Source organism: Leishmania mexicana, chromosome 20 (genome assembly GCF_000234665.1).
Source record: "Leishmania mexicana MHOM/GT/2001/U1103 complete genome, chromosome 20".
NCBI classification, from domain to species: Eukaryota; Euglenozoa; class Kinetoplastea; order Trypanosomatida; family Trypanosomatidae; genus Leishmania; species Leishmania mexicana.
This window is the reverse complement of record NC_018324.1, coordinates 678,530-701,155: the sequence shown is the minus strand read 5'-3', so window position 1 is coordinate 701,155 and position 22,626 is coordinate 678,530. Positions and strand designations below refer to the sequence as shown.

Here is a 22,626-nt window from a genome sequence, read left to right as displayed (position 1 = left end):
CACCACCACCACCACCTCCAGTGTCCTCTCCGCCGTGGACCCTGTCCACACCCTCCCACCTCCCTTTGATTTCCTTCTCTCCTCCGCCTCTTTATTCCCCTCCTCTGCTTTCCTTTTCCGCCACTTCACGCGGAAATAGACCGCTGCGGCAGGACCCACTCGGGGCCGCCGGTGCTCGGGAGGGGCGGGTTGATGGTGCGCTGTTGGCACGCGGACACACTCCAACAAGACACAACCTCAAGGACAAGAAATAAATATAGTGGTGAGCATGCCTATTCGAGAGTGCGTCGGCCCTTGACGTGATCTCTTCGACTCCGCTGCGATTCTGTCTAGCGTTGTGGAGGGTGCACATGTGGCTCGATCTATCTTGCACGCGCGCCCTTACCCCCCTCTTATTCGTGAGTCTGCCGCTCCTGTCCCATCTCTGTTTTGTTTTCCTTTGCTTCCTCCGTCCTCCTTGCATATCTGTGTCTCTCTCTCTCCACGTGAGGCGACTCGCCTTGTGTCGTGCTCATTGCCCCTCTTCTCCCCCTTCTCCATCTCTCTGCTCACTCGCGCACAAAGCAGAACATTGACGTTGAGGGGAGGTCCACTACGCGCAGGCGCGCACTTGTGATTCCTCTCTTCGCCTGGCGCGACTACAATACAGAATTCTGAGGGCCGCGCATCTCTAACCCCGATCTCCCCTGTCTTGCACACCAAGATCTACAGCACACCCCACCTCACACGCCGAGTTACACGTACTCACGGATACATTCTCGAAGGGGCCCCGCTACGTGCGCCATAGGTAGCCCCCCTTTTCCTCTTCCTGCTACTCCCACTCCCACTGTCTCGCGCGCGCGCACACACACACACACACACACATCGGTAGACTGCGACGCGTGTTCAGCAAACATGGGCATTGCTGGGTTCTTTTTGTGGTTGCAGCGATGGTACGGTGACTGCATCGACAACATCCCACAGGATGTGGTAGATGCTGCCTTCAAGGGTCAGGCGCTTCCGCATAGCCATGCCAGTGCGTACTCGTACGACAACTTTTATGTGGACATGAACGGGTTGATTCACCCGTGCTGCCACGATACGGCGCCGCTGCCGGAGCCAGAGAACGAGGAGGAGATGTTTGAGCGCATGTTTGACCAGCTTGACCTCCTCGTCAGGGTGGTGCGTCCGAAGAAGTGCCTCGTGCTGTGCGTTGACGGCGTCGCCCCACGTAGCAAGATGAATCAGCAGCGCAGCCGTCGCTTCCGCGCCGCAGACGAGCGCCTGGAGAGCGACGCCATCTCGAACGCCTGCGCCGACCGCATCGTCTCCGAGTATCACCTTCCCCGGCCACGCGTCCGGGAGCGCTGGGACCACAACGTCATAACCCCATCCACGGCGTTCATGGAGCGCGTTGCCCTCGCGCTTGAGTGGTACATTATGAAGAAGCTGAACGAAGACGCCGGATGGCGCCACTTGACGGTCGTCTTCTCCGACGCGCACGTGCCGGGTGAGGGCGAGCACAAGATCATGCAATACATCCGCGGCCTGCGCTCGCAGCCCGGCTATGACTACAACACTAGCCACGTCATTCACGGCATGGATGCCGACCTCATCTGCCTCGGTTTGTCGACGCACGAGAAGCATGTCTGCATCTTGCGCAACCAGCTCACCGAGACCTTCCAGCCAGATCACAATCGCTTTTGCTACTTTAACCTAAGCACGTACCGCGAGAAGCTCATGCAGGACTTTGCGAACATCGAGGGCATGCAGTTCGAGCGCGTCGTCGACGACTTCATCTTTCTCTGCTTCTTCGTCGGCAACGATTTCTTGCCGCACGTGCCGCTCGTGTCCATCAAGACGCGCGGCATTGAGATGCTCCTCGACCACTATGTGCGCGACTTCGCGCTGCACGGCTACTTGACCCAGCTTGGCGAGGTGGACTACGCCCACCTGCACATCTTCCTCATGAACTTCACCTCCAAGTGCATGGTGAAGCTGACGAAGGAGTACTACGGTGTCGTCCGCGCTAAGGAGCGTGCGAAGCAGCACGTCGAGGAGCGCGTCACCAAGACGGAGGCGCAAGTATCGGAGGTGCTGGCGACCTTGCTGCCAGATCGCAGCAACGCACAAGAGGTCAGTGACGCGTTACTGGGGCTCATGTCATCTGCGCGGAAAGAGCGCACCCGCCTCGTGGTGGACAAGCAGCCGCTCGGGTTCTCCTACCTCGACAAGACGTACCGCGACGCGTACTACCAGCACAAGTTCGGCTGGGACCCGTCGACCAACCGTGCCGCCTTCGAGAGGCAAATTCGGCTCTGCTGTGCCGAGTACCTGCGTGGGATGCAGTGGGTGATGCGCTACTACACGAAGGGGTGCCCGTCGTGGGAGTGGTACTTTCCGTACCACTACGCCCCGCTGCTGCAGGACTTGGCGGCGTTTACGGCAACGGTGAATGTCGAAATGCGCATGAGCGCCCCTCTTCACCCAGTAGAGCAGCTGTTGGCAGTGCTGCCGCGACTGAGTGTGCACGCCCTGCCCGAGGAGCTGCACGAGGCCGTGAACGACCCCAAGTCCGTTCTGGGCAAGTTCTACCCTGCCATAGTCAATGTCGACTTTAGCGAAGCCAACTTCTCGTACCAAGGGGTACTGCGTATTCCCTTCATCAACTGCGAGGCCCTCAGCAAGGCGTGCCGACAGCTGGTTGAATTGGAGGAGGACTTTGGCAGCACATTCCTCTATTGCCATGAGTCCACTTCACTGGCGAAGCAGCTAGACGCTCTGACTGGGCCAAGCAACAGCGCATTGCCGCTGGCAACCAGCCTGGCACCCCCGGTGGTGCCGATCCCCGCCTCGTTGGCATCGACGATGCCGATTGCTGGCCGAGTCGGGCGCTATGAAGCGGAGTGGCCTCGACACGAGGAGCTGCAGTGCCCCGACCCCGGCATGGCCAAGTCCACGCGCTACGGTGGACCCATCAAGTCGAACCAGGTGAACCAGTACCGCTACGAGCTCAGCACACAGGCCGACTACCGCCCCGTGCTCATGGGCGAGAAGACGACGTTCAAAAACGGGGCGGCGGCCGCATCGATGACGTCCAAGCGGCTGGGAATAGAAGAGTCACCGCTGCGGCACCGGAAGCGGGGTCGTGACGCAGACCACATCACCAACAGTAACGACGGTAAACGCAAGAGAGGCTCCAGCCGACACGACGACGACAGGGACGGGCGCGAGCGCCCCCGCAGCAACGGCGAGAGGGAGAAGAATGGCGAGAGCCGGCGCCGCAGGAAGGACGGTGACACCTGTGAGGCCTCTTCCTCCCCGCTGCACACCTCATCTTCCAAGCATCGCTCGGGCCACGATGACGACGCTCGGCGCAGCAGTGAGTCGAGGCATCGCTCCAAGGAGGGAAAAAAGAAGCACTCGCAGCACGAGACTCGATCTCGCGAGAGTAAAAGTAAGGCTCACGCCGCACCCTCGTCTTCGTCAGCTCGACGCGCCAAGAAGAGCCGCGAAGCGAAGAAGGAACCGCGACCGTCCGAAAAGGTGGCATCGACCACGCCGTCGCGGCACGGTCATCGACAGCGGCGCGTGTGAGAGGAGGTGTGCTGGAGAGTCACTCCACTAAGAGGCAGCTGTGCGTTGCTGCGCGTGTGTGTCGGCCATGCATGTACAGTGAAGCTCACGTGGGTGCATGGCGACGTGGCTGCTTGTTAATCGCTTCCTGCGCTTTTGCACGGTGACTCCTCCAATTCCCAGCAACGCATTGCGCGCCGAGGTCCTTGTACATGTGCGTGTGCAAGTTGTGCTGTCGCTGCTGCGCTTAGGAGCTCCAAGTAGTTTATGCTGTCGTCGCGCTCGTTTCGCTCAGTCATCCTCCATCACCTTCCCTCATCGCCGCATCATCGCATCCCCCGCCATTTCGTGCCCGCTCCTCTTTCCTCGCATTCATTATGAGTAACCTACAGCGAAACGAAGGGCGACAACAACCATGCGCGTAACAGCGATACTCACGACACGGTTCGTGTCGCGCAGCCAATAACGCTGAGCTCCACGGACTGAAGTGCCGCCGACCTCGCTAAAACCATCTTTGTAACGCTGCCCCCGACACCACAGGCGTTGCGCGCGTGCACCTGTCGTTGTTGTGTAGGCACCACGTCTACACGATGGCACTTTCAGTGAGTGTCATCTTCATGTGACTCGCGCGACGGGGCTGCTCATTAGCCACTCCCCGATCCAAGGCGTTGCAGCCGTCGTCTCAGCCCCATCAACCCGCCTCGTCCCTCATTCTTCGTCCTCGCTACGCATTCCTCTTCTCCATGCGGCTACTTTTTTTTATCATCATACCCGCAGTACTTCGTGCTTTTTGCGTGTGCTTCAAGTTGATTCCAACGGGTTGGGTGCCGGAGCCCGTGGGCCGACAGCTGCGCGCGCACACACACACACACACCGTCATAAGCAGAGACGCTCACGCCCGAACACGCTCACTCGCACGCACCTGACCTTCTTGTATCGTTTCTGTTCGTATACATTTTTTCCTTTGCATCGAGGTGCGTTCCCCACCCCTTCCTCAACCGCGGCTCGTCTTTTGGATTGCCGGAGACGCACTGACGACGACGACTGAGCGGACCTTCGCTCGTTCACGCTTGCTCTTTCGTCCATTGTCATCATTGTGGGGTGTGGCGATGCCGCGGATGCCTCTCTCTTCACCCCTCACGGGCGGAGCGTGGCGGGGCCCCACTTCGTCCATCACCGCCTTCAAGGTGCGCGAGAAGCACGAGGCGGGCATGCGCCTGTTACAAGGTGGGCTCGTCTATGAGGCAATCCAACTCTTCCAGGAAGCGTCCTTCTTCGACGCCGAAAACGTACGGCCCGTCGTGGCGCTCGCTGAGTGCTACGTCTTCCTGTGCGACCTGCGGTCCGCCATTCGCTGCTACCGGCGGGCACTGTTGTCGCTGCACAAGAAAGATCTGGATGACTACTGCCGCCGCGCTAACGAAACCCCGACCAACACTGTCGACGAGGTCTCTGCCACGAACAGCTGTCGCGTCGACACGTCGAACTCCCCTGAGGGGACGTGGCGGAATAGTGGTGGTAAAACGCGTTCCTATGGCGTTGCAGATGATACGAACATGGCATGGGAGTCTCGCCTGGAGACGGCACAGGACCCCGCGCTTGCATCCCAGCCTGTCGGAAGTAGCAGTCCGTCGGAACTCTCTATCCAAGGCTTTGCGGATTGCCTACAGTCAGCGGAGATGCCCGCGCGCTTCTCCGAACACCAGCCTTCTCTAGCGAAGTCAGTCAACTCGGCTGCGAGCGAGGTTCCAGCGACGACGCTGAGCCCACCAGCAGCAGATGCGACACCCACCGTAAAGGACATCCGCGCGCGCCTTGCAGGAGTGCTCGATGCCTTGGGACTGTCTCTGTATCAGCTCGGCAACGTTGAGCAAGCGCTCCGTTGCACCACCGAGGCCCTGGAGCTGCTGGACGCCGCCGCACGGGCGAGCGAGGGCGGGGATGAGGATGTGTTGTCGAGCAAGTCGCCGCAGTTTCTGGCCGACCCGACGATTGCGTTGCATCGCGGCGTGTACCTCATGACGCTGCAACGCGACGAGGAAGCAGAGGGACTGCTGGAAGATCACTTCGCCATTTTTCCGCACTGGCGTCCTCAGACGGCCGCGCTTCTGGTTCAGCTCTACTGCAACCGCCAAGCCTTCCGCAAGGCACGAGTGCTGCTGGAGGCGCAGGAGGAGGAGACATATGACATGGACTCGAGCAAGACTCCGGCCGAAGTCCACGGCAACCCCGACGAGGTGCTGTGTGACGGACAGCGGAGGACTCTGGCCCCGTCGTTGCCGTCCAGCACAGACGCACTGGGGTCGCTGGCGGTCGCCAAATACCTATTCACCGAGCTGTATGCGCGATACCGCACGGCAGCGCTCGCGAGCAACGATGGGGCCAGCATCACCCGCTGCCTCAGCATTTACTCGAATGACTTTGACCTGCTGTTCCGCCGAGCGCAGCTAAGCGTCGCGGCAGGGAAGCACAAACAGAGCGTCAAGGACCTGTTCCGCTGCGTTCGGGAGACGAACGGTGAACACAAGGAAGCGATTGAAATGATGACGACGGTACTCTCCACGATCGGCTCCTCCTTGAACGGCGAGGCCGAGGTTCAGGACGCGGTCACATACTATTCTGAGTCGCTCAAGTGGCGCCCGGACAACGTGCTCGTGCTGCTGGCGCGTGGCGACTGCTATACCAAAATGGAGTGCTTTGAGGAGGCGCTCGCTGACTACGAGGCGGTCTTGGTCTTGGAGCCAGACCAGCGTGACGCGCGGCAGCGAATCGCCTCGTTGCACGACCTGTGGGGATGCAAGCTCTTCGCCCAGAACCAGCCGAAGCAGGCGGAGGCGGAGTTCACCAACGCCATCAAGACGGACGGTCGAAACCCGCAGTTTTACTATCACCGTGCCCTCTGCCGCCTCAAGCTTGATCAGGGACGCTACGCGTTGCGCGACGTGCTCTCCTGCAAGGAGCTCCACCCCACCGCACCGCACCTTCGCGCCTTTATTGCGCGGTACCTGGAGCCGGTGAAGCTGCCTGAGGCTAGCCAGCGCCGCAACACATCCCAGGCTGCCAAGAGGCAAGTTGCAGCGTCCTCTGTGTGCGCAGCGCACACGCCGCCACCACTTGCTGACTGCGACGAACCGCCCGCGTTCCAGCAGAGACGTGATAGGGACACAGGCGACACCTCGTTGCACCTCGCCAACGGTGTCGTCTCGACAGCAACAGGGGTGCTTCCCAGGATCCATCGCCGGGTATCGTTGCAAAAACGCTCTGCCGTCATGGGGTGGGTGCAGGGGTGTCAAACGACGCTGCACCGACGCGAGACAGGGGCGCATGGCCCCGTGAAATAGGATACATATGTGCACTGTTTGTGAGTGTGCGTGTGTGACGCTGTTTTTGCGCTGTTTCAAGGATAGGGAGAGAAGAGACAACTTCCCCCCTCTCGCTCCCCTCCCCGTGTGCACAACTGTGCACACCACGATGACGAAGAGGTGGTGAGCCGAGAGCTGGTCCCTGTATTCTGCTTCTTGTGCGTCTACCCCAACCCGAACCCCGCCTCTCTCTTCTCACGTCGAATGTACAGTATGAGGAGTCGTGGCGTGAGTCCTCTTTGTGTTTCGCATCTCATGCCTTTGCATCTGCCTGGAACTGAATCTGTTCTGTTTTTCTTCTTTGTGCGTGTGTGTATGTGTTCTCTCTTTCTACAGCGCACACGGCTGCCGACGTTTGCTGCTCTCGCAATCCGCCATCTCTCCATCACTTGGTGACCCAAGTGCGCACGCGCACAACGCGCCGTAAACAGTGCTTGATGTGACGAAGATACCAGCGACACCTCGCTATCGCCCTTGTGCTACGCTTGCTTCGTTTCGTTGATGTTGCGGAGTCAGCGGCACGGTAGCGCGCCCCAGCGGACCTGCCGGACAGCGCGCGACGAATGTGCGTCGTTTTTTTTTAGTCTCTCTCGCACACAAACGTACCTCAAGGATGTGTATCTCCGCCGGAATCGGGCTGAGGACGTTGTAGCGGCGGTCCCGCTCCCTCCCCCCTTGTCTTACGTCCGCCATGTCGTTGCCTGCCTCGTCTACTCTTTTCCCCCTCCCTCCCCCACCTTGCTTCGATGACGATACGGTTCAACACACACTCACGTGGCGCGCATCGCACCGCGTGCCGCTCATATCGACAACGACAACAGCATGCAAACGACATACGAGATCGCCGTGTATTGCCTCTCCCCTCCTCCCTCTCCGCTGCGGCAGCTGCAAACGTGAGATCGAACGCGCGTCCGCTGTTGTTTTAAGTGCGTTTCCTTTCTGTTCAAGTGTCTTGTGCCGTGCACGACAGACTTTTCAACGAGACTGAGGGGGAAAAAACGAAAATGTTCCGCCGTGCTTTGGGAGCGTCTGCGGGGCGCAGCCTTTCTAGCATCTCTGCGGCGGTGTCTCGCCGCAGCTACACGGAGCTGTCGCACATGAAGTTCCCGGTGCATTACGGCGCTGTCGGTGCCGTGCTCGGGTATTTTGTAGTGATGTGGATTGTCTTCGTGCGCATGGGCAGCAAGCACACCGCCCGCTCTGAGTTCAAGAATGACTATCTGCGTGTGTGGCGCCGCAAGCTCGGCACCGGCTACCAGTGGGCCGATGCTTGGGGTCCGCAGATGGACACCTTCTTCAAGGACCTTCCGGAGGAGGTCGAGTAAGTAGCGGATGCGAGGCTTCAAAATCAGCAGTTGTGTTCGGGGGCACGGCAAGCGCTGACGACAGGAAGCCAACTTTCGGGTTGGCTACTATCGGAGGCATTGCTGCTTCAGCATCTATCATGCGCGCACACACTGGACTCTGTCTTTTCTGTGCAACGCCTCACGTGTGACCTCTGCGGCTGAGTAGGGCGCTGTAGGTGATAACGGCGTGTGTGGTTATTCCGTGGGCCAGCGAACCCTTCTCAAGTGGTCCGTGCGCCGCACTGGTTGCTCATTCTTCTCCGCTTCCTGCCGACTCCATTAAAGGGAAACACACACGCACACACGTCGCTCGGTTGTGTCGCGGGTTCCTGACACCGGTGCGTCTGCGCGGATGCGTATGGGGTGAGGTAGTGTGCGTGTTTGCGTGCCTCGAGGAAGTGTGCGCATGCGTGCGCTCGCACACACGCTGTGGGTAGGAAGTGGGCATGGGCAAGCCCCGCTCACTCGTGCTTTTCTTGTCGTGTTAGTAGACAGTATAAAACAGAAACGTGCGAAAGGCACAAAGTTGGGGGAGAGGGGAGAGGGAGGTGCTGGAGAGAGCCATGGCCTTCTTTTATTGCTGTTGCGTTGGCGTTGCTAGTGCTTGTGCACTTTCTATGAGGATGTGGGCACTGCTATGCGTGTGTGTGTCGGTGTGTGTGCGTGTGCGAGAGAGCTGCGGTGTACGTCGCGAGGCGCCTCTCTTCTCCCTCTTATGTTTTCCCTCCACTTTGCACGTCTTTCTCGGTTCATGTAGAACGACAAGAAGAAACCGTAATAGTAGTCGTCTCAGCAGCCAACGGTGCTGGTGTATGTGTGTCTGTGTCTGCGTGTGTGTGTTTCCTCTGCATTTTCGCACTCCTTGCGTATGCCTGTCTGCCAGTGTATACCCTCCTTTTCGTATAGCGAACTGCGCCGACTGAAGCATGGACTCTGTTGCTGACGCACGTGCACAGCACCATGCAGACGCTTCAACCTCCCCTCCCCCTCCTCAGCCGAGGAGGCGAGTAACGTCCCCTACTTTTTGTGCACGCAACGCCGCGGACATACGTAGACATAGGCACACGCACAGTGGGATTTGGAGAGTTGTTGAGCTGGGGGGTGGGGTGGATCTGTAGTGGTTTTCTCTCTTTGCTTTTTTTCTCTGTGTGTCTGTTTGCGTGTTGTCTTGGCGGTTTTCTCCCCACGTGTGACGCAACTCTCTCTCTCTCCTCCGTCCATCAAAAAACACACACACACACAACAAAAACGCCACACTAGCGACGCGAACGTACACATTGCACCCCATCACGTAAAAGAGGCTCAAAAGGCAGAGAAAGGGATAGAAAACAAAGTGCCGCATCACAGCACGTCAAGGGGATGGTGGGTTTGCTGTGGAAGACGTGTCTCTCACGACTGTCGCGCTGTGCTTCCTGGCCCGTATCACGCTCCGCTTTCTTTTGTGATGGCGTTGCCGGATGCACGCTTACGTGGGACACATTTAGAGGCACAAGCGAAAAGGCAGCGAAACGGAGACGTGTTGCACGACTCCCTCCTCCCCTCCCCCTGTCCACGGCACCCGCCGCTCCACCAAGAAGCGGTGCATCGCAGACACGGTGAGAGAAGGGTAGCGTGGCTGTGCTGAAGGCTCCTTTCGTTCCTCTCGGGCGGCAGCTGACTCGGCACTGGCGTGTCTTCCTCGCTTGCTCCGTTAGGGCTGAAGGATACACACTCCCATCGTTCTTGTTCCTCTGTTTTCCTCGTTTTCTTTTTTGTGCTTTGACCGTTGAACTGTTATCCACTCCGCCGCTCCATCGTTGTGGTGGTCTCTCTCTGCCCGCTTGTGAAGTACCACGACCACCCGCCCTCCTCCCTCTTTCTCACTCACTCCGTTGCCAGTCGGCGAAAAATACAAGACAAAACGAAAACAGCGCTTTGGGTACTCTTCGCTGTCGAGTTTGCTACGCCAGGGCGGAAGGGGGGGGGAGCAAGAACGGCTTTCTTTTCGCTTTTTCTCTCTGTGTATTTCTCCATTAACCACTGCTTCAGAAGGGTGTCCGCAGACGAGGGGGTGCACTTATTAAAGGGAAGCTGTCCTATGTGATTGCGGCTGCTGCTCTCTGTACTGGTGCACATCTCAGGGGACACACCGTGGCCCCCCCTCCTCCCCCCTACATGGACTTCTACCACAAGCAAAGAAAAGCACTCGGGCCCCCACTAGTTCATCACCAATGTCGAAGTTGTTCCGCACAGTCGGTGCAAAGGGTTTCCAGCCCTTCGATTGGGCTAACGCGGCGCAGTACGCCTCGGGTACCACGCCAATGATGAGGGTACCGGCCTGCTACATCAACGGCGCGTGGGTAGCAAGCGCGCTCTCGGACAAGACGGTGACCGTCGAGGATCCGTGTACAAACCAGGTCATCGGGGCTATTCCATGCATGGGCTTCGCGGAGACGACGGCCGCTATCGAGGCTGCCAGGGCTGTGTTTGAGAGCTGGAGACAAGTCATGCCGCGTCAGCGCGCCGCAGCGGTGCGGCGCTGGGGAGAGCTCATGCTGAAGCACTGTGACGTCGTTGCAAACATTCTCTCTCGCGAGTCCGGCAAGGTCATCGCGGAGGGAAAGGGCGAGGTGCTGTACGCGCAAGGGTACGCGGACTGGTATGCCGGCGAGGCAGAGCGGATCTACGGCGACATCATCCCCGGTCCTCGCCCAGGCGTGCAGACGACTGTCTTTCGGGAGCCGGTCGGCGTTGTGGGCATCATTACCCCGTGGAACTTCCCGGCAGCGATGATCATGCGCGCCGCCTGCGGTGCCATCGCGGCCGGCTGCACCGTCGTGCTCAAACCTGCCGAGCTCACCCCGTTCACGGCCATGGCGCTTGCCCAGCTCGCCGACGAGGCCGGCATCCCGCCAGGCGTCTTCAACGTCGTCGCCGGTGATGCCCCCAAGATCGGCGACGCACTCGTCGACTCCTTCGACGTGCGCAAGATCTCTTTCACCGGCTCCACCCGCGTCGGCCAGCACCTCTACCGTCGGTGCTCCGAGACGATGAAGAAGGTCAGCATGGAGCTCGGCGGCAACGCGCCGTGTATCGTCTTTGAGGACGCCGACCTGCCTCGTGCCGCTGATCAGCTTATCGCCGCAAAGTTCCGCAACGCGGGCCAAACGTGCATCTGCGTGAACCGCGCGCTCGTGCAGGCGAGTGTCTATGAGGAGTTCAAGAGTCTTGTGGCCGACCGGGTGCGCGCGCTGAAGGTGGGCAACAGTTTTGACCCCGCTGTGAAGGTAGGTGCCGTGATTGGAAGCGCCACGCTAGAGCGCATGACTCACGTGGTGGAGGATGCTGTGGAGAAGGGGGCCACGGTGATGGTGGGTGGAAAGGCTGTGGGGGGCCGTGGCTACTTCTTCGAGCCGACGCTGCTCACCAACGTGCCGCACGACACAGCGCTGTGCTGTCACGACGAGCTTTTCGGCCCTGTTTTGCCCCTTTTGCCCTTCGACACGGAAGAGGCTGCCGTGAAGATGGCCAACAATACTCGAGCCGGGCTGGCTTCGTACTTCTTCACCAGCGATTACCGTCGCCAGCACCGCGTTGCGCGGGCGTTGCGCTATGGCATGGTGGGTGTCAACGACAGCGCCCTTTCCAGCCCAGCGGCTCCGTTTGGCGGGGTCAAGGAGAGTGGGATCGGCCGGGACGGGTCCAAGTACGGCATTGAATCCTTTGTCGACATCAAGTATGTCCTCTTCTCGACTGTCTAGGGGGACAGGCGTGCCCAGGGAAGGGCAAGGGCAGGGGCGAGGGGTTTGGTTCAGCTCACGTAGTGCATCTTTGCTCTTGCTTCCTTTTCAGGGAGCGTACCCTCGCTTCCGTTATCCTTCCGCTGATTTCGTGCACACTGCACGTCTCGGGCGCACTCGCACGCCATCTCCTTGTTCTACAGCGCTTGACTCTTCCTCACCTTCAGAGTCGACTCCGTGCATCTGTGATGGCTGTCGTCCGGAGGGACACCCTGCTAGGCACCCGCGCGCGCCTTTTCCCTCCTGCCTCTTGTGCGTATCGCTGGGCGCACCTCCCTTTGTCTGCCTTTTTTTCTCGAGTTGCTTGTCTGCCCTGTTCGAGTGCCTTCGCCGCGCGCTTCTCCGTTCTTCACCCGGTTGTCATCGCCTTCATCCGACGTTGTCGCAGGGCGATCCACTACCACCTCTTCCCCCTCTTCAAACTTGCTCTCTCCTGTGAGAAGGGGAGAGAGTTTCTCTCTCGGCCTTGCGCAGGAGCACTGCACATGCCATGTCTTCGTTCTCACGCACACAAACAAGCTTCCGTACGGCTCTCACCGCTGCGTTTTGATGGCGCTTTGGGCCGCCCGCTTTTGTGCCAGTATGCTCAAACAGCGCCACGGCGAGGTTAGGCAATATATACGGGCTTTGTGCAATTCACCGTCGCTACTGCTTATCCACTCCTCCTACGTGCGCCTCGCATACCCTGTGTCTCACGTAGTTCACTTCCACCACCGTCTTGCTCTCTCTTTTCTCTGCCGCTCTCTGGATGTGCTTCTTCCCGGTGAAAGTTTGCGGTTCTACTGCTGCTCCTCACTCGATCATCCTCCTCTCACCTCGGTGCTGTGGAGTTTTCTCTCCTCAGGCGCGCGGTCTCGGACGAATCACTGCATCATCACCCTACCCTTAGTATCACGGTGCTTCCTATCGCTCTCCCAACCCCAACTGTTCGTTCTGACGCTCTGATTCTTTGTATCTACGACTCTTTCTCCCAAATGGGCCTGTGCGCGACCGAGCACCGACGCTCCCACTTACCCGCTTCCCTCTTTGCGCTGTCTTGCCCCTCTCCCGGCGACGTCTTTGTTTGACGTAAGACAGGCCCCCTCTTTGGTACCTCTGTGTGTGTGTGTGCCCGTGTGCACGTGCGCGCTCTGCCTGAGTGTGTGTGCCACGTGTCTATCGCTCTTGTATTCATGGCTTCAACCTGACCTTGCTTTTTCTTTCCATTCTCTGCAGTGCTGTGGTGCTTACCCCCATTCCTTCTTCGGAGCTGCTCACCGGTGTGCGTGCGAACAAGATGTCTCCACGCACATCGCGCTCCTTGGTGACGCTGGGTGCAGGGCTGCTGCTGGTGATGTTTGCCTGCAGCCACTCGTGCCACGCGCTATGCCCCTCTAACGGGAACACCCATACCATCTACGTCACGTCTAACATGGGCGATAACATTTGGTCCTTTGACACTCTCGGCAACTACCTCGGCCCGGTGCTCAACAAAGCCTCTTTCCCACCCGGCGTGCGGGTCGAAAAGCTGCGCTCCATGCGCTTTGGTCCGGAGGGCCACCTCTACGTGTCCAGCGCTCGCGGTTCCTACAGCCGCGTCTTCGCCGTCAGCGGCAACGGCCTGCTGAACGGCACGATGGAGGAAAACTGTACCCGCGACTACCTCTTCACCGTGATCGAGCAGGACAAGGCGAACCCGTTTCTGGATCACCCGTACGACATCACCTTCCACCCAGCGACCGAGGACATGTACGTGTCGAACCAAAACTCGGTGACCGTCACGCGGTACACGCGCGACCGGAAGGCGGACGTAACGCCGGAGGTCGGCGCCGGCGGATCTCAGCACGCCTTCTATCCGGCCTGGAAGCCGGCCAAAAACGTTGAGGCCGCCGTGGAGGCCAACGAGAAGACGATCTCGGGGGAGGAGATGGTGGTGGCGCCAAAGGACATCCCAGACAGCTCCGGTCTCTTCGCCTCGTCGTGGAGCTCGTCCTACTCGATGAGCTCCGTGCGTGGGCTCACCATCTCGCCGCTGCTGCCGCGCGCGCTCGTCGAGGGTGGTGCCCCCTCCGGCATCTTCGCTGTGACGAACGAGTCGACGATGTACTACCTGCTCGTATGTGACGTGTCGAGCAACACCGTGCACGTTTTCGACCCCGAGAGCGGCGAGCGCCTCTTTGGCTTAAACGTGCCGTCCCCGATTCAAGTGATGTTTCCGAGCCGCTACTACATCGGTGACTCGTCGTCGCTGCCCGTCTCCGCTGCCGGCGTCCCCACGCAGCGCTTCGACGTGCCGTACATTTACGTCACGAGTAAGGAGGACGGCATGGCGTACATGGTGCGCTTTTCCTCCCACCAGGGAAACGCAAACACCAACGGCATGCAGGGCGGCGCCATGGGCGAGGACTTCATCCGGGCACATCGCCTCTACACCATCAACCACCCCACCCCTCTGCACGCGGCGAGCGGCATCTACGAGAATTCCGCCCGTGATGTGCTGCTCATCGCCGACCGCAACGGCCGCCGCATCTCCTCCTACGCGTCCCCGTTTCTGACCGACTACACGAGCGGCTACGGCCCTTCTCCCTTCCTTGGCTTCTTTGTGAAGCATCTGCCGGATCAACCGGAGTTCATCATGTCGACGCTGCTTGAGCACCAGGAAAACATCCCGTTTTGTTATGAGCTAAACAAGGACGGAAAGTTCCGCTATGCTGCGCTTTGCACAGCGGCGTGGATCTGGTCCGTCGCACTCGCGCTCGTTCTCATCCTGGTGCCGTCCTTCATCGTGTACCACCAAATCCAGCACTGTATGTACGGGCAAAGGCTGCAGCAACGCCAGCGCTACGTGGATGACGATGCGAGTGGCCTGTATGGGAGCGGCAGTAACTCGCCGCTACTCGGACGCCGGGCGCCCGACTACGGCTCTGCCTAGTGACCCGGCCCTCGTGGCGAAAAGCGGCAGAGAGAGGAGGGGAAAGGGAAAGGTGAGTCGTCGTGCAGTGCGCATTGGCTGGATGGCGACTCTTCACCTCTCCTCCCTCCCTCTCTCTCTCGCTCTCGCTCCCTCGCCATCACAGCCGCACTAAGAGAAGCGTTTCACTATTTTCGAATAAGGGAGAGAGGGGAGAGAGATGGCAGCGGCGCCGCGAGGAGGAACATGTGGCAGTGATGTAATCTTGGATTCGGGAAGGACGCGCGCGCGCGCCCCCCGTGGATGGGCTTGTGCATCCCATACGTTGCCTGCCTTCTCTCTCAGTCCCGCGCTGACCGTCGCGCATTACTTTCTCTACTCGAGCAACGCGTCTTTCTCTCCCCTCCTCCCTCTGCATGGACAAACACAGCGGGAGAGCCGAAACAATGCGTGCACACGTAAACGGCGGAGCATTCTTGTGTGCGAAGGTTAGACGATGTCAAAACATCGCGAGTACCAACGTCGTATTGAAGCTTGATGGGGGGGGGCGGGGGGCACCAGCTGCTCGCGGCGTCATTGGGGGTGGGCTTCGTTCTCTAATTGTGTGCGTCCGGTGTTATCGGTGTCTACTTGTTCGTGCGCGTGTGCGTGTTTCTGTCGGTGTTGAGCTAAACAGCCTTGTGACCTTTAACCGTTGCGCCCATGGCTTCTAGTAATTCACTGCCCTTGTGTGCGTGTGTGTGCGTCTTTACAACTTTCGTTACTTGCACGCTTCCTCCTGTTTTCCTCCCGGCTCACCTGTTCTCGCACGTCTCCGTTGCAGAGGCGAACGGGAAGGACGGCAAGCAAATAACACAGCGAAAAGAAACGAGAGCTCGCACAGACGGGTTTGTGTGTGTGTGTATGTCGGGGGAGGTGGAGGGCAAAGCAGAGGCCAGCCAAGAGCAGAAGAGCACGCTTCTCTGTCCTTCTCCTTCTTGTGCCTTTGCTGAACCCCACATGGGTATCTATTCACGTGCGATGCTGCGGGAACGCGCGGCCAGTATGGGCGTCACTTCCCCTCCCCTCCCCTGCCATCTCTCTCTCCAGCTGGTGGCGACCGTCACTGCCGTTCCGTTTTGCCGTCTTCCTATTCCCAGCTTCAGGACAGTCACTCACGTTGCACGCGTCATGAACCCATGCAGGCTTCGCTCTCCCTCCCTCGATCTCCGTTTCTACCGTCTATCGCTGTCGACACAATTTCTCTCTTTTTTTTCCGTTTCGGTATCTTTGCGCGGTCGCACTCGTTACCCTCTGGCATTGTACAACTGCGCGGCACACCTCACTACTCTGCTTCCACGATACAATGCGTATGAGCGCAGCACTACCTTCGAACAAGTGTGTTGAGGAAGGCAGGAAAAACGAGGGGGAGGCAGCAAGCCATCCACCCACGCTCGCGCGAAGGACAGGGAAGAGAGACAGCCACACCGCCGTACGTCATTTGTCCACAGCGAACAGGGAGACTGCTGACGGAGTGTGTGTGTGTGTGTGTTCCCGACAGTGCCCTTGCAGGGGCGGCAACCGCAATGAACCGTACCTCAGTGCGTCTGTTCGGGAACTACTCCCGAACGTCCGGTGCCCAGCAGCACTCGCAGGCGACACACACGTCGTCTTCGTCGACCACTCGTTCTTCTTCTGTTCTCGGTTCTTTGGTGCGTATGCGGAATCAGTTCCATCGCCTGCGACACACCCAACAGCAGCAGGCGATCGCCGCTGTGTTGGCGCGATACCAACTGCAGCCAGCACTGAAGGCGCCAGCTGCCTCCACTTCTCGGGCAGCAGGTCAGATCGATGGGGACGATTCGCTCGGCCAAGAGGGCAGCAGCGACGCTGTGGGCTCCGCCGCTTCATCTGTTCTTCAAACCGCCATAATCCTCTGCACCGAGGCGCTGCGGCTTCTTAAGAGTGAGGTGCGCTGCCATGATAATCTTTCGGATGTGCCGAAGAGCTCCCCCATGTACGGCTCAGAGATCGGCAAGTTGCTCAACATTGCCGCAGCCTTTGGCGCCTCGACTACCTTCCCTCGCGTGCAGCACGCCCTTCATTGGATCAAGCTCAACAAGGAGTCGCTGCACACGCCTCGGCAGGTGATGTCTCTATGCATGCCCTTGCTCAGCCTGGCCGATGGACGGACGGCTGGGGTGGCGTTTGTACTCGAGGAGCTTTACGAGCCTCTCCTGTTTGCGCTGCAGGACGTGGCCTCTTCCTCACCTGAGTCAGCAGCTGAGTCGGCAGACAACGCCCCCAGCGATACTACGGCTGCTGTGCAGCAGCATCTGGTGGCCATTACGTCCGCCATGGGTATGGTTGCGAAGTGGTCCAGTCCGCGACTTGGCAGCAGGTCGAAGGACTTGCTCACATCATCGCCTCTGGAGGTGCACACGGCAGCGAAGTCGGATGCGACGGTCGAAGAGCTGGATAAGATGCTTAGGATTGCCGAGGCGTGCGCGGCGGCGCTTAGACGCCAAATCGGCCGCTGCCATGGTACCGGCTCCGATGAGGTTTTTGTGGCCATGGCGCACCTGTCCCCGTCCGACGTGCTGCAGTGGATTCAGTGCCTCCATGGGCTCGAAAAGATGTACGCGTTGGTAGCCCCCACACTGGGTATCTCGCGTGCCGAAGCAGAGGCCGCATCGCGGCGCCTTCTTCTGTGCTACCGTGCCTTGCTGCCCTTGATGCAGCGCACCCTGGAGCTGGCCGGCGGAGGTGGCGGTGCGACTGTCGCCGCTGCGAGCAATGCTACCTTGGCAACGGGGGCGACCGCCACAAGCGTGCGGGTGACGGATGTGGTGGAGCTCATTCAGGTGGGCTTGCAGGCCAGTATTGAAGCCTCCCATGTAGACCTGGCGCTTTCCTACGGTCTGCAGGCACTGCCTGGGGCATTGGCCTCCGCCATGGTCAAAGATCTCAGCGATGCCGCTCAAGTCGTGAACAAGGTGCGACAGAAGCGACCGTCAGCTCTCCCGGCACCCCTGCTGCTATCTATCCAAGCAGCCTTTCGTCCCGCTTTATTTCTCTTGCGTGAGACGCACGCCCTGCAGCTCCGCGCGTCTGACTGCGGCGTCCTTCTTTCCAGCCTTTCTCGCTGGGAGGAGGTTCCGGGTGTGACGGTCAGCGCCGACATCGTCGAGCTTCTGTCTCAGCGCTTCGGGGAGCAAATGCACGTCGTTGGCGCAAGCCAGCTCGTGCCCTTCGTGGCGTCCCTTGCTCGCTTCGAGGAGCGGAAGCGCTCGCCGCAGCGTAGCGGCGCTGCTGGTCAGGCAGTCGAAAATGCCGCGGTGCTTGGTGAGGGTCTGGCGGGTGACGGTGCCCGACTGGCTTCCTCAGGCGTCGCATGGAAGACGTCAGAGGGCCCAGCAGACAGTCTCACGTCCTCACCGGTTCGCGGAGCACGCACCCGCGGCGCTGAAGGGGTGCGGTACCGCTTCTGCACGACTTCACGTATTGTGTCGCAGTGCGTCCAGCGCGCCATTGTCCTGGCCGGTGACAATGAAACCCCCGGTGATCCAGCGGTACCCTCGCGTCTTTCCCCCGCGGATGCAGCGCAGCTGCTGACGTACTTTGTGCAGCTATCCGCTCCGCAGTGCGCGGGCTTCTTCAACAAGGCCGAGCCACTGCTCGCGTCGGCCATGCAAGGCAGTGCCGACACGCCGTCCACCGCCTCAGCAGCGATCCGCCTGCGTGTAGTGGCGGGAGACGCCGTCCAGCGGTTTGTGCGGTACGCTGCTCAGCAGCGTGAGCAAACTTGGGCACAGTGCAGAAATCCCACCACGCAGGAGATAAGGGAGGAGGCCTGTGTCGTCGAGGCGCAACGCGCCACTGCCTTGCTACGCGGTATGTCACGTGGCCTCGCCAAGCTCATCCGCGAGGCTGCTAGCCCGAAGGATCTGGTGCTGGCGTGCTCGCTGTTGCGCCGTCGGCTGCTGAACAAAGGTGCAGCGGCTGGTGTCATAGTCGACGGCGGCGAGGCAGCACTGAAGAAGCTAAAGGGCACCAAGCCGAGCACCACCGCTGCGCGCGCGCGAACGCGAACGCGAGCGTGGACGCGAAAGGAGCTGGAGCTGGCCGCCGTCTTTGCCGCACAAGCGGTGAAAATGGCCCCCGAATGCAAGGGCGTAGAGTTGGGTGCGCTTGCCAGTGCCACGTCTTCCTTCTGCACTGCAGGCGTGCTGCCGCGACCAGTGGCACAACAGTTCATGCGCGCCGTGTGGGCCCGCTGCGCAGCCGGGCTTGCTGTCGCCTCGATGGGCGAGGCTGCGGGACCAGAGGCTGCTGCAGCGCTTACGCTCAGCTTGGAGAACTGCAAAACTATAATGGATGCATCTCGCTCGGCCCACCTGTCGAGGACCGCGCCACCGGTCATTTTTTTGGAGGCCTTTGCCGCCCAGTGCAGTGAGCTCCTGGAGGGGGACTCGGGCGCGGTCGGCGGGGAGGAGTCACCCTCGACCGTGCGCGGGACGGCACGAGCGTACGCCGAGGCGGTCACGAAGCTGCGCCGCACCGCGGACTTGGGGCGGTCACTCGTGTCCTACTTCGGGTCGCTGCGGCCGTGTCGCCGTGCGGCAGAAGGCGACGTGGCGATGCAGAGCACAACCTGGCGAGAGGCCCAGGTACGTGCGCTAGAGTCCTACCTCGAAGTTGCCCATTCGGTGGTGGAAACTTATGCGACGGAAGCCACGCTCTCCGAAACGTGGTGGGCCGAGCTGGATGACGGCAGCCCTCCACCGATGCCGCTGGAGCTGCTCAGCACAACCGCCAACGTGATGGCACAGGTTTATCGACTGATGCACCGCGGTGTCGGCTCGACGACGCGAGTCAGCGGCGTACCCGAAACGGCGCCGACCGTCCTCGACGGAGTGCCGGACACAGAGGACAATGTTCTGGACGGCAGTTTGGCGGCGGTGGATGGCGCCGGAGTAGCGGTCCTGTCCGAGTTGGCGTGCAAAACGCTCGAGGATGATGTGGAGCCATCACCTCTCCTCGACGACTCGCCGGCAAACCTTTCCACTGCCACTCTTGACCAAGCAGTCCGTGACACTCTGGGACTGCTGGGCGACACGATTGTGGCTCTCGTCAGACAGCAGCAGCAGCAGCTCTCTTCGAGCGTCTCTGCCGATGTGTCGGACGAGACAGCCACAGAGGACTACAGCGGGAGGCTCACAACGGCGCCAGTTCGTGCCTTTGTGCAGAACCCAAAGCATCTCCTGATGCTCTTGCGGGCCTTCGAGACAGTCGAGCACCCGCACCCGGAGATGCTGTACAGCGTGTTGCCGGAGCTGCGCGGCTGCGCTGACCGGCTCGACCCATTGGAACTATCACTGCTCATTCGCGCCTTGACGCAGCTAGGCGCGTGGAACAGCCGCCTGCTGAGCGCGCTCGCCACCGCCGTGGCGTCGAAAATAAATCAATGCGAGTTGCGGCAGTGCTACACACTGCTGCACGGACTGTGCCGGTCTGGCTGCACCAGTCCAGACACGTATGTTGAACTGCGGTCGACACCGCGCAGGGACTGGAATTCTGGCTGCGGCGGTGCCTCGAACAAGGCGGCGGCGCAGGAACCGTTGCAGCGTTTGGTGGAGATCACGTTGCTCCGCCTGGACGCATTCGTGCGCACCAAGGACTCCTTTATGTCTCTGGCGCGGACGGCCGCGGTGGGGGACTTGGTGGGTGTGGCGAAGGCACTGCGCTTCTTTTACGCGCCGCCGCCAGCGACGTACGACGCTTTCGTGGTACTCGCCGTTCGTAGACTCGCCTCGCAGGCGCAGCGTCTGTCGCTCGGGACGGTTGTGCAGCACACCATGGCGCTGCTCTACGCCGTATCAGAGCTTCGGCGGCCGGAGCAGCAACGTGTGTCGGCGCAGGCGTTGTGGACGGTGCTGCGCCGCGCATTTGCGTCGTCGACTGAAGCCAGTGAGCCAGGCGCGTTGACAGAAACCGCGGGGGATGCGTTCGGTGGTGTGTTGCACCTGCCCGCGTGCTGGGAACTCACCCGATTTGCCGCCGTGCATTCCCTGCAATACGGCCGAGAGGCGACGCGGGATTTCTTTGCACCCATCGTCGCCTCAACCACGGAGCAGCGAGTGGTCAGTTGCGCACGTCTGACTCAGACGCGTCTTGCGAGGTTCATCGAGACGCACGCATCGGACGTCGCGGCCGACACACACTCACCCTCGCCTCCCTTGACGGCCGCTGACCGGGCTGCTCTCCGTCGATACGCGCTTCACGCCTCACCGTGCCTGGTGCGCGGCGATCGCGAGCTTGAGGACCACATGTGCGCTCCCCTGAAGCTTGCTCGCTTGATCACGGACGGTGACCCAACCACACTCGTGCACGCTGCCACTACAGCCGCTCCGGCCGCTCAAGCGAGGCAGTGTATACGGCTGCTTGCGTGTCTCCTCCGCACGGACCTGTGGGCTCCCTCAATCTCGGCCGCGACGGCCGACACGCAAATGCTGGTCGCTGCGCTGCGGCGGCTATGGACGGTGGCGGAGCTTCACGGCCTCCTACGCGATTCGCCAGGCGCCTTCTCGACAGAGGAGTTGCTGGTGCTGGCCGCTGCCGCCGATCGCGTGCACCAGTACAGCATCGACGCCGGCAACTTGCAGCAAGAGTTTGCCGTGGCCGTGCGCCAGCTGTGTGCTGCCACGACGGTGTGGCGCCTGCCTGCTGCCGTGGATGCATGGATGCTGTTCGCCATGCCCTTTATGGCGAGCTCGTCGATACCGGCGGCCGCGCTGCCGGATTGCAGCGACGAGCTCTTCTTGATGCTAGTGGCGAGCGGCGACGTGCTTGTAACGAGGTTCGCGCACGCACAACGGTCATGGGCGACGAGTGGGGCACGAATGCTGCCGGAGCTGGTGCGTCTATTTCGCGGTCCTGGCCAGCTTGATGTGGCCATGTTGCAGCCGCGGGCTGTCGGTGATGACACGCTGTCTTTCGCACTTCCACACACTGCCCCCGATGCCTCGACCGCAAGGGTACGCTTTGTAGTGATGTACGAGGAGCTGCTCCGCTGCTTTACTTTGTGCCTCGCTTGAACTCATGGACCCGTGCCTGGGCAAGCGCTCTTGCGCGTTCATGTGCTGTGGCGCTGTTGGCTGTGGCCGTGTGCGTGTGTGGGTGTAGGTGGTGGCCGTGGTGAGGGAGGTGGGTGGAGGTGGGGACGTTTTTTTCCTCGTCTCATGTGATTTGCACTGTCCCCCTTCGTTCACCTTCTTGCACTATATGCGAGGCTCCGGACCCGCCTTTCACACCACAAGGCGGCACGCGCATACCGGATTTGGGCGGCAAAAAAAAGACAAGAAGACGAGGCAATGGCTGCCGTCTTTGTCGTCCCCCCTCCTTCACACCTTCTCATTCGCCATCGACGCACCGCATCTTTCTCTGAATAGTGCGGCTGTGTCTGCGGTGCGCGCCAACACCGAACGATGTTCGCTGATTGGCAGACGACCGTCTGGAGCCTACATCTCTTCAGCGCACATTCGGGTTTTCGTCACCAGTCGCGGCGCATTAAATCATGCTTCACCGCGCACGGCAGGTATCCTTCTCTCCACCTCTCTTCCTTGTGCATCTCGTGCGTTTCTGCCTTCACTTCTCGACCCCCTCCCTCTCTGCCCAAACAACCTCTTGCCTGCCATCTCCGCCGCGTGCGGTGG

At 60.4% G+C, this 22,626-nt stretch overlaps 6 protein-coding genes across 6 annotated transcripts; all 6 read left to right on the top strand.

Annotated features, from left to right (window-relative positions):
• Positions 1 to 894: 894 nt before the first annotated feature.
• LMXM_36_1790 (putative exoribonuclease 2) lies at positions 895 to 3,576 on the top strand (the record flags this gene model as incomplete). The annotated part of the gene is made up of 1 exon (XM_003874476.1): positions 895 to 3,576. One exon carries the CDS (start codon positions 895 to 897, stop codon positions 3,574 to 3,576), a length of 2,682 nt encoding a protein of 893 aa, XP_003874525.1.
• Positions 3,577 to 4,664: 1,088 nt separating this feature from the next.
• Positions 4,665 to 6,896, top strand: LMXM_36_1780 (conserved hypothetical protein; the record flags this gene model as incomplete). Its single annotated transcript, XM_003874475.1, has 1 exon — positions 4,665 to 6,896. One exon carries the CDS (start codon positions 4,665 to 4,667, stop codon positions 6,894 to 6,896), a length of 2,232 nt encoding a protein of 743 aa, XP_003874524.1.
• A 1,025-nt stretch (positions 6,897 to 7,921) lies between these two features.
• LMXM_36_1770 (conserved hypothetical protein) lies at positions 7,922 to 8,242 on the top strand (the record flags this gene model as incomplete). The annotated part of the gene is made up of 1 exon (XM_003874474.1): positions 7,922 to 8,242. One exon carries the CDS (start codon positions 7,922 to 7,924, stop codon positions 8,240 to 8,242), a length of 321 nt encoding a protein of 106 aa, XP_003874523.1.
• Positions 8,243 to 10,473: 2,231 nt separating this feature from the next.
• LMXM_36_1760 (putative aldehyde dehydrogenase) lies at positions 10,474 to 12,003 on the top strand (the record flags this gene model as incomplete). The annotated part of the gene is made up of 1 exon (XM_003874473.1): positions 10,474 to 12,003. One exon carries the CDS (start codon positions 10,474 to 10,476, stop codon positions 12,001 to 12,003), a length of 1,530 nt encoding a protein of 509 aa, XP_003874522.1.
• A 1,315-nt stretch (positions 12,004 to 13,318) lies between these two features.
• Positions 13,319 to 14,953, top strand: LMXM_36_1750 (conserved hypothetical protein; the record flags this gene model as incomplete). The annotated part of the gene is made up of 1 exon (XM_003874472.1): positions 13,319 to 14,953. The coding sequence occupies one exon, from the start codon at positions 13,319 to 13,321 to the stop codon at positions 14,951 to 14,953; it is 1,635 nt and encodes a 544-aa protein (XP_003874521.1).
• A 1,544-nt stretch (positions 14,954 to 16,497) lies between these two features.
• On the top strand, positions 16,498 to 22,008 carry LMXM_36_1740 (conserved hypothetical protein; the record flags this gene model as incomplete). Its single annotated transcript, XM_003874471.1, has 1 exon — positions 16,498 to 22,008. The coding sequence occupies one exon, from the start codon at positions 16,498 to 16,500 to the stop codon at positions 22,006 to 22,008; it is 5,511 nt and encodes a 1,836-aa protein (XP_003874520.1).
• Positions 22,009 to 22,626: the final 618 nt, after the last annotated feature.